At 32.8% G+C, this 15,735-nt stretch overlaps 1 protein-coding gene across 1 annotated transcript in view; it reads right to left on the reverse strand.

Moving 5' to 3' along the window:
- LOC139529873 (G2/M phase-specific E3 ubiquitin-protein ligase-like) overlaps positions 1–15,735 on the reverse strand; it is a 64,820-nt gene that overhangs the window by 25,550 nt on the left and 23,535 nt on the right. Inside the window, exon 3 of the mRNA XM_071325813.1 lies at positions 8,173–8,227. Within this exon, the coding sequence (XP_071181914.1) occupies positions 8,173–8,227 (55 nt within the window). The remainder of the gene's footprint in view (positions 1–8,172; positions 8,228–15,735) is intronic.

Below are 15,735 nucleotides of genomic sequence, written 5' to 3' on the forward strand. Positions count from 1 at the left end.
ACTGATAACTTTATAATGAATGACTGAATTGCAAGCTTTCAATTATCTGCCTTTTCTTTTTACATAGTATGTGTCGCAATTGTTTTCATAATCATACTAAACCATTGCTATCAAAACTTTTTATGTAACTTGACTTGATGGAATTGACAAAAAAATTAAACTGTAAATCAAAATTTTGTAAGCATTGTATTATATAAATATATGTAATTTGGTACTCATGAATAATTTGGTTTACAATTTGGCTATCTACTAACTTGCATTATTAATTGTGCTATTGACAACTGATCTCTGTCGAATAATGCATACATTTGTTGATCCAAATACTATACTAGGCTTAAATCCAACATAGTAAGATTACGATATTGTAGTTTTTATTCAGAGAAATATTTTTAATTTCTACAAAGTTGATACAGCAATGATTATAATAAGATAAAAAGTAAATCAAGCAAAGAATGAATAATGGATAACTATGTTATATGAAACGATAAACCTTTTTTTTATTATATATGACTGTATTAATCTCATGGAGTTTTAAGTAGAAAGACTTGAGTTCATTTTGTTATTGGGAAAATGGGTTAGGTGGTTCTTTTTGTTATATGATAACATGCCAGACTAGTTTGTTGATTGAATTAATTGAAACAAACATTATCACTATATGATAATTATAATTAGTTATCAAAGGTACCAGGATTGGAATTTTGTACGCCAGACGTGCGTTTCGTCTACGTAAGACTCATCAGTGACGCTCAAAATAGTTATAAAGCCAATTAAGTACAAAGTTGAAGAGCATTGAGGATTCAAAATTCCAAAAAGTAAAAACAAGAGGCTCTCAAAAGCCTGTATCGCTCACCTGACTCTACTTGGGTTTTTGAAATCATATAAAAAAAAGATAAAATTTGGCTACAAAGTAACAACACTTGGCCAGCACCTCAATAGGAAAGAACATTTATGCTATGTTTGGTTTCATTCAATTCAGTGGTTCTCTAGAAGAAGACTTTTATATGCATTTTCCATTGGGTCCTATGTTAAACTAAGCCCCCGCTGACGGACATCTTAGATGATGGATCAGCTACAAAATACTAACATTTGGTCAGCATCTCATACGGAAAATTCATGCTATCTTTGGTTTCATTCCAGTCCGTGGTTCTCTAAAAGAAAAAATGTGTATGTATTTCCCAAATGGTTCTATGTTAAACTAAGTCCGTCCACTGGCAGCCATCTTGGACGTTAGACTGGCAACAAAGTAGCAACACTTGGTCAGCATCTCATTAGTAACATTGATGCTCTGTTTGGTTTCATTCCATTCAGTGGTTCTCTAGAAGAAGTTCAAAATGTAAAAAGTTAACGCCGACGATGACGGATGACGGATGACGTGATGAGAAAAGCTCACTGGCCCTTCGAGCCAGGTGAACTAAAAATAAGATATGGTGTGATTATCGATGAGACAACTCTTTAAAGAGACTAAATTAAAGGAAACAGAAATTAACAACTATAAGTCACCATATAGCCTTTAACAATGAGCAAAGCCAATGCTGCATAGTCAGTTATAAAACTATTGTAATATATTGCTCTGTAGCCACATCATGTTTTGTTGCATGACTGGAAAACAGGATTATCATTTGTTGAATTCTTTTTTTATATTATTCATATCAAATATTTTACGCTATCAGACTTCATCGAATATATTGAGTACTTTCATACACTTTTATGGTTTTCTTGGTACACAATATTTATTGCTAAATTTTGGAATAAGAAATTCCCTTTTTTTGTTTGTAAATATCACATTTTTCTCTACCTCCCTTCAATTCCAAGTCTATCAGTAATATGTTGATAAACAAATGGTGCACTAGTATCTAGGCAATTGCTATTTGTTTTCTTAGATATATCATTGACTGCTTCAACTTTCTTTTCGTGTCAAGCTGAAGATGACTGTTAATAAGAGTTTTGTTCTGGCATTTCTCATTCAATGTTTCTCGAAAAAAAGTAATGGAATGATCGTTGGAGCAAACAGTAACATCTTTATTCGATTGTTGTTCTAGTGACACTACCATGATCATATTGTGTTAGATCTTGTAAAAAAGGAACAAGACAGAATCAGTAGGTTTCTGATTTACATTTCCTGAAAAATATACGCATTTTTATAAAAGATATCATTCCACCATATGTAATTTAAGTTCATAAAGTAAAAAATTATATACAATGAAACAAATTATTTATTTTCAATGCCTTAGGGTGATTTAAAGATTTGTTTACCCTAAAACAGTCACATTTTCCCACGGACACTGGAGAAACATGGTGAACAAATTAACATATCTCCTTTGGGCAAGGGAACCAATTGTAATTTGTATAATATTCAATTTTGATTCTGGTTGGTTGAGAACTGATATTCAAAACGTCTCGAAATATCACAATTATACATTTAATCTTCAGTAAAATTATAAATTAAATCTACAGATATGAATATAGAAAACAAATTCATTACCGGTCTTCGTCCAAATATGGCGATGTTTAGAAAATGTTTACCGCAAAGTGTAACATGAAAGCAATGTTTTTTTTTCGTTATTTAAATAAATTCCATTGGACACATATAATGACCTCGCTTGCATAAAGTTATAATGAGACATTACTGAGGGATGTTGTGTACTTGATACGAGTTTGTGGCAATAAGTATTGAGTATACAATGCATAACATTTTGTTTAGGTAAACTTACAGGTAAGTTGGAGAACTGAAATGAAAAATTTAGAAATTCTTCCATATGTTAAAGGACATATAACTCGCAGTCTCTGCACTAAACAACAAGTAAAATTCTTTTATTCCAACTAAACTTTTAAAATTATTGATCTTCAGGCTTGTGGTCTCAAAAGTTTAGCATGCAGGAAAAACTCTAGAATAGTTAAAGTGGCATCACAAAAATTCAAAATTGATCTGTATTTTGTGGTAATTATCATTAAGTATAAGTTTTATCCCATTTGGTTGAGGCTAACTTTAGAGAATGGAAATACATGTTCTGACCACATGATACGCCCATCACATTTTCAAAGCATTAAGATTAAAAACAGCTGTTTAGTCAACAACAGAATTGTGCTACTTTTTATACGCCTGTTTACAGGATGTATTATGGTAAACTGCATTAAAGACCCATCGCTGGCCATCAGCTTTTGTCTACTCTATGGTTGGGTTGTTGTCTCTTTGACACATTTTCATTCTCAATTTCATTTTCCGTCCGTCCGTCATCAAAATTTGGGACATTAACTCAAAAACGCTTTTATCAATTTGCATAAAACTTTGGTGAATTGTTTATATTTATTGACGTGAGCTCCCTTTCGTTTTTTTAAATTTTTGATTTTACCTTTCTAAGTTTATAGGGTTTTATTCATTTTCGGACAAAAATCAAAAATGCTTTTACCATATTGCAAATAATTTTAGTGAATTGTCTATATCTTTTGACATGGACTCTTCAGGCGCGTAGCTACGTTTACGTCAAAACGCCCGGGCGTACACTTGAATTTTGATCCAAAAAAATATTTTTAAATGATAGCATCTAGGTTAGCTACACGTTCAGTAGTCAAAAATCTATTAGCCCTAATATGTAGCTACAAAATTGAACGCAACCCTGATGAGATTCGATAATTTATGTGGTTAGCATTTTTGTCCAGCCTATGATTTATGTCGCCAAAAGGGAAATTAGAGAGCCTAAATTTTCGTCGGCGGCATCAGTTTAGTTTCAGTATGTGGTTAAAAAATTTTAAATATCTATAACTTTGTCAAATATTTGTGAAATTTTACGGAAGTTGCACAGAAACTGTTCATGATCAAAATATTATCTAGAGCTTAATGATGAAATTAATGTTTAATTTCCCCGTATTTTATTGAGAAAAAAGAATTTCTTTTTGCAGGTAAAAGGTAGTTACATTTTGGGGTTAATGTTTCTTATGATACATCAATTACTTCGTCAACTTTGGAAGAAGCTTTTTATGATTAATATTTAAAGCCAAAAATTTTGCCAAGTTGATCATCCTGCCTTTTTGTTTACTCAAAACTCCTGTCCTGTCTATAACTTAAATGGTAGCTTCCTTAACTTTGAAACCTGCATAGATGGTAATGAAACTTGTGCAGAGATCAATATTCCAGATTAAAAAAAAATATCTCTAAATAATGATTGATCTTTTTAACTTCTGTAAATGACTGATAAATGGATTCACTTTTTGCTGCAAGAAATCTCAGGCGAGAACAAGGGTTCTACAGAACCCTTAAAATGCAAATTTTAATATTGCACCTGAAAATTTCTGAAAATTAATTATTTCAAGTTCATTAACGATTTTTTACTCATATTTGAAATTAATTGCATGGTTTGGACGACTTCTCTAAAACCAATGACCATTAGATTCCAAATTAACACAATGAATATATCAAACATAAAAAAAACATTTAGATTCCGTGCACAGAATAATAATATTAATGATTATTTAATGACAGAAATGGTAACTCAATTTCGATACAATATTGCTTTTGTTGGCTTTGCCCCCTAACTTGGACCCACTACCGGGCGACAGGTCCTTAGACTCCTCGCCGAAGTTCGGGCGTACACTTAAAAATGACCTAGCTACGCCACTGCTCTTTTTTGATTTTTTTTAAATTCTAGATTTTACACTTCCAGTATCATACCTGCCAACTTTTCAAAATGCCCATGGCGGTTTTGTGTGCAATATTGCTTTTACAGTCCTACAAAACCTTTAAGGGGGCCTTAATATATATTTTAATGTTGTTTTAGGCTTCTTCATTCTGTTAGCCTATAGCCCTTATAAAATTAATTGTTTTGTTTAGAATTGTGAACAAAATTGCTCTTTCAAAATTTCCATTTAGAAGCCTCCATTGGGGAAATCCCCCGCAAATAGTGACAGTTGGCAGGTATGCAGTATACAGGGTTTTATTCATAAAACTAGAGGCTCTAAAGAGTCTATGTCGCTGACCTTGGTATATATACATATTAAACAAAGGACAGATGGATTCATGACAAAATTGTGTTTTGGTGATGGTAACGTGTTTGTAGATCTTACTTTACTGAACATTATTGCTGTTTACAATTATTTCCATCTATAATGAACTTGGCCCAGTAGTAGTAACAGTGGAAAATATTTTGTAAATATTTACAAAAATTTATAAAATTCATGAAAATTGTTTAACAGTGAATATAAAGGGCAATAACTCCTTAAGGGGTCAATTGACCATCTTGGGCATATTGACTTAATTTTAGGTCTTACTTTGCTGTTCATTATTGCTGTTTACGGTTTATCTCTATCTATAATAATATTCAAGATAATAACCAAAAGCTGCAAAATTTTCTTAAAATTACCAATTCAGGGGCAGCAACCCAACAACGGTTGTCCAATTCATCTGACAATTTCAGTGTAGATAGAACTTGACCTGATTTATAATGTTACCCCATGTCAGATTTGCTCTAAATGCTTTGGTTTCAGAGATATAAGCAAAAATCTACATTTTACCTCTGTGTTGTTTTTTAATTCATGGTTGGTGGGCCGAGTCACCGGACACATTTTTTAAACTAGATACCCCAATGATGATTGTGGACAAGTTTAGTAAAATTTTGCCCAGTAGTTTCAGAGAAGAAGATTTTTAAAAACGACGACAGGCGATAGACGACGGACGCAAAGTGATGAGAAAAGTTCACTTGGCCCTTTGGGCCAGGTGAGCTATAAGGGGGATTTTCCACTTTTCAGACAAAATCTCAAAAATGCTTTCAGCAATTCTTATGAAACTTTGGTGAATTGTTTATATCTATTGATGTAAGCTTCCTTTATAATTTTACAAATTTTACAATTTATATTTCCAAGTCATAAGGTTTTATTCACAAAAAGGGGGATTTACCATTTTTTTTTTTTACAATAACTCAAAAATGCTTTCTGAAATATCATGAAACTTTGGTGAATTGTTTATATCTATTGATGCAAGCTAACTTTTGATTTTCATACATTAGCTAATATGACATTGAGAAGTAATTGAACTTTATTTTTTGAAAATATGACGGACGTATCATGCACTCATGGCGCAGCTGTTTAATAGACAGGTAGATAATGCTATAAATGGTGATCTCGGCTTGAAGTCCCGTTCCTTGTCCCAACCCCCACATCAATAATTTCAGGAAAAATATTTTTTACTTACCAAGTTCATACAGTTAAAGATTTGATATTGTTTTCGTGTCACAAGTATGTCTCTTTCTGGCAGAACATTTTCTCTTGTCATCAGATTCACAGCAAGTACTGCTCGACCCAATCTCTTCTTTTAATTGTCTACATATGGTGTGTGTTCCAATTTCACTCAACACCAGGCACAGAGTTTTCCTTTTCCTTTCTCCATTAAATGGCATTTTGCATGAGCAATTGTTGGGAATGTGTTAAACATTACAAAAAAAATCATTTGTAAAATTTGTAAAATGTCATCTAAAATATTTTAGCACCAATAACCAATTGATGGAATGATTTCATTTTCACAAGTTCAGTAGAGCACTGGGAATGTTTTCAACAGTCTTATTTGTGGTTAAACCGCGAGCGGTAAACAAAACACATTCTATTGTGTTTATAGTACTTTGAAATACATTTATCATGGTCCTACAATTGGAATTGTTTTCTGTAGAGAAACAAAAACGTTTGTGTCTTCTTGTCTGAAGAGTAATTCAGGGGATGTTACTCCTGCTACACAGGGGTAACTAAAAGGGGCTTCAAATTGACATTTTAGAGTTCAGCAGTTGTTATATTTAATTTTGATAACATTTATTTTTTTCTGAGATCAAGATTAAGTATTTGCAGACAAATAAAGCATTTTTGTCAATTTCAATATTCTTTTTGTAACAATATCAAAAAGAGTAATTTCGAAAAACCATGTTTTCGAAAAATTAAATTTTGCAAAATTTTCAAATATACCCCTCCCAATTTTTTGTATTTTGATTAAGCAATGGTTAAACTATTTAAAAATTATTTTAGCCATATTGGGAAAATCTGGGTTGAAAATTTCCGAAGCTTTCAAAACAGGGTAAAATTGGATTTTCAATACACATGGAATTTGACCCTTTTTGGAGCTAGGTTCTTGACATAACTTTTATATAATATATTTTTTTAAATGCAATTTTTAAATATGATGTAACCATACTTATTCATAATAACAAACACAATATTCTTTTTGTTTCTCTTAAAGGCCGTATTCATCTAACTAAAGTTGCACATTTTTAGCCTTTTTTCCTTACCAAAATTGACAAAAAAGTGTTCAAGCCGTTACCATAGCAACCACAAAATTTTACATGAAACTGGTTGTATTTTTCAGTATATCTCAACTGTTAGATCATTTTTACAAATTTTGAACTAATTCTGTGACATGTCATTTCCACATGATTTTGATGCTTACAGAGAATGACTCTTTAAAATATTTAGGGCATAAAACAATAAGTAAGGTATTATTATACGATATGCCGCAAACATAAACTGTAATAGTAAGTATGATGCAATTTGAGAGCCGCGGTGTAGTGATTAGTGCTTCGGACTACTAAAACAAAGGTTTCTGGCTTGATTTCCGTTCCGCTATGAAAATTTCTTGGACCAAATTGTCTGCCCTCCCTAGACACCATTTGCGAGTATGGTAATGAGGAAACGATGATAGACCGTCGGAAAGGAACGATAAACGGCTGACCCTTGTTAAGATATTCTTATCTCTTGCACGTATAAGTCACCCTTGTACAATTCGAAAAAGAGCATGCCAATGCCCCAACAAGGTCGCACTCGCATCTGCAAAGTGGAAAGGGATTTAGATAAGTTGTTATAACTTGTTTTACAATCCACTATAAATAAGTATGTTTAAACTAAACTCATGTGGCGCAATTGTATAGGAATCGAGAAATATTCTGTCATGCTTAGTATTAATAATTATGTATTCTGCATATGTTAATAATCGTATTCCCTAGGACTTTACCTTACTGAATTGTCCCCTATAAATATTGCTATATGTAAATCAATGGAACAAATAGTAAGATATACATTGGATTCAATGAGGCTGAATTTTCAAGCTACACTTTATACAATTTATGTATAGAACAAATTATATTGAGCACTTAGTACCTTTTTACTGAGGTATCGAGTTATCTTTTAGAGACAGTCTACACTCACCTGTCCAACTCATGCCTAAGATACTTGCTGAAAAATTTCCGACCCCTTCAAGTAACTACAAATAGAAGAACAATTTAAATTCACAACTGACAAACGTTAATTATACATAGAAAAATTCGATAATTGAAACGAAACATGTTGCTGTACACTTAACTATTTTCCTTCTTTTATTTCGATAAAGTATTTAATGACAATTTCTGGTATCAAAAGTGAATATATAAATTGAACTCATATGTACACATGACGTTCTTTTGTATACAAATATGTTCTAAGGTAGCAAAATACAAATGCAACTAGTTTTTATCCGAATTTCATTTTCAGCTGGTTTTTGTTACTTCTTAATATTCCAAAACCTCAGAAGAAAAATGTATTTCTATATCTTGCACTGTAAATGAGATGGGTGATTAGTTTTATACCTGATTAAGTTAAATCCAGAAAAGCGCTTCGGACGCAAGAAATTAATAACGTGTTGTTCTCAAGATTTTACATCACTGGATCGATACCTCTGCCGGTGGACTATCAGTACCCGAGGGTATCATCAGCTCAGTAGTCAGTATTTCGGTACTGACATGATTTTTAAAAACAAACTTAACTAAAATTGTCCGTTTATAAATTTAGAAATTATTCAGACACTAAGGTTTCAACTCCCTCAGGCAAAGTTGGCTTTAGATGAATTTTGCTATTTATTTTAGGTATTTTTGACACGGTCTCGGTACTTATTTATCTTCGGATATCAAATATTTGGCTATGAGCGTTCCTAATGAAGGTAAATCCAGAAAAGCGCTTCAACGCAAGAAATTAATAACGTGTTGTTTTCAATATTTTATAAACAAATACACGTGTCTGATTTATAAAAGATAAGGATCCTTTAGAATGACTAACTGATCATATTCATAACTTAATTTATGTTACAATAAAAAAAAACTAAGTATATTATTGTATGTACTAAATGTAAAATATCTAAATTGAAAAAAATTAAATGCAAAGTGTACTTAAACTTCTTAGATCATTAATAATAAGGATTTGTCTTGGTGGATGGGGTTTTCACCATATCAGTAGCAACTGACTTACAGCAAGGTCAATGTAGATTAAAGGAACAAATCCACAGCAATACGCACAGTAAAACTCAGTTTAGAGATGTCTGAGTCCGATGTCAGAAAAGTTAACAAACTAAACAAAGCAACATTGGATTGATACATAAATAAACAAAAGACTATTAGCAGTTACTGAAAAGCCAGCTGCAGACCTCAAATAAACTGATTTAGAAATCGTGTCTGCATCATTTGCAATCAAGTACCATCCCTCCCGTTTTGAGATTTGTACCATACCATCATTGAGTATATGAGACGAACATAACCCGTATCATGTCTTCAACTACTTTTACAATACACGTGTTTATTTACGATGCAAAGTATTATTTTATACGTTCTTGCATTTAAAGCATCCTACAGTGTTCTTATTAATATTAATAAGCAACAAAAACACCTCTCAAATAAAGAGATTCAGAAAAACAAATTTATTTTTTTCAAAAGTTCCATCCGTTTCATACTTCAACCAAAGACAGGTATGTTAACCGTTAATCTATAATTATAACCATATAAATACTGGAGTATACTACTGTTGTCTTGATTTCAGAAATCTAGATATAACCCCCTTAATAGAAATACAGCTAATCTTTTTGCAAATGCAGGTTGTTTAAAAGCTGATTGTAAGAATAGGTTCCGACGGTTATACATACTTTTGTCGATACCAGTGCAGTTGTGTCCGTCATTAAAACCAAAACATATAAGGCATTGCAGGTAGACACAAACTACCCTATAGATAAATACGATTTGTTAGGTGTACGTTGTGTAAATGACAATTTTTCAGAGTGCTAGACACAGATACATTGGTCTTTGAAATATAAAAGCTCTCTTTATTTTACGATTTTTATATTTTGGAGGATGCAAATGTGCCACGTATTTTAGACCGAAACATCATGCATGATCGAAAAGCCGAGACACTTTTCCAAAACATGTTTCATCATTACAAAACGGAATGACAGAATTATCTTAAAGTCAGTGCTTTATAGAAAGTATAATATCTATCGAAGATTGTAATTCAAATTGAAATTCAAATAAAATAAGCTACAGAGATGGTATTGATCTATCAAAGTTCGGTTTAAATGAAACACAAAAATAAAAAAAAATATAAGTTATTGACTCTGTTAGAGCAACATAAGAAAGCATTTATGAAAACATTACCAAATTAAAGTATACCAAAATAGGCAAACCATCATTGATACGGATGATGCAAATCCAGTCAGACAATTTCCATACCGGACTATCTCAAAAACAAAAAGAAACAAACGTCCTTCTGGGCGAAATTGAAGAACAAGGTATTATTCGGCAGAGCATTTCACCATGAAACAGCCCCATCTTGATAGTAGCAAAGCATGAAGGAGTTAAGAGAGTATGTGTGGACTATTACACACTTACGGCCTGACAAAATTGTATACGCAATCGCTAACAAACCTTAAAAATGTCCTAGATACACTTGAGGAAAAGCAGGCTCAGATATATGGCGTCTCTGATATTTGAGATAATGATTCTGGCAGCTCGAACATGAGAAGTAATTTAAATAAAAGACTGATTTCATGACGCAGTGCGAGTTCAACCGACTTCCATATGTTCTGTTAAATTCGCCTGCAACATTCAACATGATCATAAATGAAGTTATCCGGGATCTCAACTGGAAAAGTGCATAAGGGTATATAGACGCAATCTTATTTCCAGTTAAAACTTTGAAGAACACCTTTGTCACTTATCAGCTCTATTTGATCAATTAATTGAAGCCTTTTAGAAATTAAAGCCGCCAAAGTGTCAGTTCGCATGTAAAGAAGTCCAATATTTGGGCAATATCATCACCACAGACGGCATATCAGTAGATAAAAAAAACAGTATCTTTGCAATCCTTTGCATCGCAGAAAAATGTTAAAGAAGTCGAATGTTCCTTTGACTATTCAATTATTCCCGGAAATTTATACACAACCACTCGAAAATAACGACGCCAATCTTTCTAGTATTTCTGGACTTCAAAAAGTGATTATTTTCGAAGGGTTAAATATTTCGCACTGGTGTCTTGCCATGGCTTTGTTTGGACTTGTTTCTTTGCTTTTTGGCCTTGAATGTTTGTCCCTAATATTTTATTAACTGTGCATTTACAATCAGATATCACAGATCAAATTTATTCGTTTATAGTGTATTAATTCAAGTTTTTTGATTGAGTTAATCCTGCCAATTGATATTTTATCGTGTGTTTTTCTATGTTGTGATGTTATGCTATTGTTTCAGAAAAAGGAGAAGGTTTGGTACCATTAACACGTTAAATCCCACTGCAAATGTTTGCACCTGTCCTAATTCAGGAATCTGATGTACAGTAGTTGTCGTTTGTTTATGTGTGTTTCTCGTTTTTTATATAGATTAGACCGTTGGCTCTTCAACTTTGTACTTTATTTGGCCTTTTTTTTTACTTTTTTCGATTCGAGCGTCACTGATGAACTTTTGTAGACGAAATGCGCGTCTGGCGTATATACAAAATTTAGTCCTGGTATCTATGATGAGTTTATTAACAACCACTTGGTCGATGTCACTGCTGGTGGATATTTATTTCCCCGAGGGTATCACAAGCCCAGTAGTCAGCACTTTTTGTGCTGACATGAATTGTCATTTATATGGTTATATTTATAAATTAACTGTTTACAAAATTTTGAATTCTTTTAAATACTAAGGCTTTTCTACCTCATACATAGATTACCTCGGCTGTATTTGGCAAAACTTTTAAGAATTTTGGATCTCAATGCTCTTCAACTTTGTACTTTATTTGGCTTTTTTAACATTTTTGGATTTTTGGATTCGAGCGTCACTGATGAGTCTTTGTAGACGAAACGCGTGTCTGGCGTATATTCAAAATTTAGTCCTGGTATCTATGATGAGTCACTTGGTCGATGCCACTGCTGGTGGAGATTAATTTCCCCAAGGGTATCACAAGCCCAGTAGTCAGCACTTTTTGTGCTGACATGAATTAATTATAGATATGGTTATATTTATAAATTAACTGTTTACAACAATTTGAATTTTTTTGAAATACTAAGGTTTTTCCTCCTCAGGCATAGATTACCTAAGCTGTATTTGGCAACACATTTAGGAATTTTGGATCTCTATGCTCTTCAGCTTTGTACTTTATTTGCCTTTTTTAACTTTTTTGAATTCGAGCGTCACTGATGAGTCTTTTGTAGACGATACGCGCGTCTGGCGTATATACAAAATTTAGTCCTGGTATCAATGATGAGGTCTTTTTCCCGTTTGAATGGTTTTTCATTAGTAATTTGGGGCCCATTGTAGCTTGGTGTTCGGTGTGAGCCAAGGCTTTGTGCTGAAGGCCGTACATTGACCTATAATGGTTTACTTTTTTAAATTGTTATTTGGATGGAGAGTTGTCTCATTGGGACTCACACCACATCTTCCTATATCTATTCAACTAAGAGTTTTTCTATATAGTGTTTTTATATGGTGGACGCATGCTATATAAACCAGAACAAAGATGGGACGTTAAAGAAAGTGAATGCCTCGCACTAGTTGTAGCGATTAAGCAACTGATGAGTCTTATGTAGACGAAACGCGCGTCTGGCGTAATAAATTATAATCCTGGTACCTTCGATAACTATTCCAAGATTACTTGGCAAATAGCAAATATCATGTTGATATAAAACATACACTACCTTCATCGTATTAAAGAGAGTACCGGATGTTTAGCAAGATGGTCCATTATTTTCAGACATACTATTTCGAAGTTCACTTACAACCAGGAGCAGATCGTAACTTTTGCGCTGACTTGCTCTCAAGAATTCAGCATCCCGAGAACCAACGTCAGTTTCGACTAAGTATAGATCAAATCGAAACTCCATATACAACAACCGGTAACTCCAGAAAAAAAATTTACAACGAAAATCAAAGTTCAGTATCAGCAATTAAGGCAGTCACTGAAGCAGATAATCGATATTGCAATGTTGATACACAAAGTTAACACAGGATACAATTCAAGCAGATCAAAATCTAGATGAAGGCACAGGACAAATGCTACAGAACATCGAAAAGAACACGCTTCCTCGCGACAAAAAGAAAGCTGACGTTCTAGCGAAGAAGTCAAATCACTATGTTGTTTCTAATGGAATATTGTTTCACCATTATTATCCTAGAGGAAAAGAACACTTATTAGAGAGGGTCACACAACAACGTGCTGTATTGAAATCCTTACGAAACGACGTACTTTTATCGTACCATGATGCACTTATTGCAGCTCACCCAGCGATTGACAATACCTACAACACCATCGGACTGAAATGCCATTTGAAGAGAATTTGCTCGGACATTGAGGATTATGTGAACACCGGCATTTATATAACAAAAAAAAAGAAGGTGTGATATGAATGCCTATGAGACAAATCTCCACAAGAGACCAAACGACATAGAAGTTAACAACTATAGGTCACCGTACCGCCTTCAACTATAAGAAAAGAAAAGCACATACCGAATTGAAACTATAAAAGGCTACGAAATGATATTGAAAACGATTCAAACAAGAAAAGTAACGGCAAATATATGTACAAAAAATGAACGAAAAACAAATATGTAACACATAAACAACCGACAACCCTCGTACTACAGGCTCCTGATTTGAGACAGTCACATACATACATAACATGACAGGGTTAAACATGACTCCCAACCATTCACCTAATCTGGGACAATGGTGTCACAGAACAAAATAAGAACAAACCGTAAAAATCAGTTGAATGAGGCTTAACTCATCAGATGGATAAAAATACAAATACTAAAAGTACAAGTGGACATTGCCGGGTACTTGTACATCCGACAAAAAGACACTAACTATAGATCTGAGAGTCATCGCAGTTACTGAAAGCTAGTTCAAAGCCACTAACAACTAATAAAACAAATCATGCATCTAAGACTGAATTATCAATCAGTACACATCCAACCTCCAATTAATTAAGGGTAAAGACGTCCATAACAATCATAGAAAAACATTACAATGTGCAGAGCCAAGATACAATTATCGACAGATTGCAGATTTTGGTATAATTTTGTTTGTCCCCCTCATAACAGCCCTCCCCCCCCCCCCACACACACACACAACACACCCTCATATGTATTTTTATTCAAAAGACCAAAATGAGTCTATGTACATCCGTTCAGCAACTAGAAAGATCAATTACTCACAGACGAATTATCAACAAATGGAATAACATTAACAATATAAAAACGAAATGTAGTACGAGTAATTTATTCTTGAAACGAGTGAAGTTAGGAAGTTTAACTATGTTTCGCAGATTGCTTTATATGTTATGGACTCTTTAAAATTGAATATTTCTCGTTTTAGTTTCAAATTTAATGTTTTTTGTTTTAAATATTTCTTTATTCTTAGATTTAGATATATAATGCCAAAGTTTCTTAATCTCAAGTACCCCAAAAAATTGAAGATTGAAGTAATGTTTTTCTTAATCCGGTGGCAGTTAAAAGTGCGAAAGATAATACATGTATCTTACACTCAACTACAAAAGAAGCAATTATCGCTATTTTTTCAAGTTTAACAGAAGGACAGTAATCCGATTAGTATGTCATAAGTTTGGACAATAATAGTTTATTAAATTAAATAGGTGGTGTAGTTTTATTTACTTCACAGAAATTATAAAAATTATAAGCTAGACAAAATAGGTAATACTGATTTAGGAATAAAGAATTACAAATATATCGCAAACACATTCCTGTTTTATGACGAACCCTTTAATCTGCCCCACTTATACAGTCTTTATTTTATTTCATATCATAATCGTTGAAGTCTGTACAAGTGAGGAGTAAGATACAAAAGACACAAGCAAATCTAGATAAATAGGAAATAGAAAGACAACGCCATTATAAAATACAAAAACAACAAAAGATAATCGCCAATATGCAAAATAAAATATACAACATACACAAATAAAGACTGCAAAACAATAACAAAATAAAAAAAAAAGAACTTGGTGATCTCAGGTGCAACGGAACATTGAGCAAATCCTGTTCAATGGCACCCATAGTTTTACAATATTTATGCTTTTATGCACATTAACAGCTTGTATTGCAACTGAAATTTAGTTTTTACATTTTACAATTTGAAAGATTTGAAATTTTTTCTTTATAAATCATAAATTATTTAATAATAATTTTTTTTAATTTGGTGCATCATATACATTTTGTATTTCGCAAGATACATTCATATGCTATTGCTTGGGGTTAATTTTTTGGTGCTGCTTTTTATTATTTATTTTTCATGCTGCATGCCTTGTTTTATATGTTATTGCATATGCTTTTATATTCGGTGAAAAGCTCATTAGAGCTTATGTTTGTACTGTTTTTCAATATGCCGAATCCAAATAAAGTTTTACTAGCTTACTTATTTACTTGCTCATGGTAGAAAACGCAAGCACTGAAATATCAACTGAGAGATATCGATTCATTATGCAGG

The sequence above is a fragment of the Mytilus edulis genome, chromosome 7 (assembly GCF_963676685.1).
Source record: "Mytilus edulis chromosome 7, xbMytEdul2.2, whole genome shotgun sequence".
In the NCBI taxonomy this organism is placed as follows: Eukaryota; Metazoa; Mollusca; class Bivalvia; order Mytilida; family Mytilidae; genus Mytilus; species Mytilus edulis.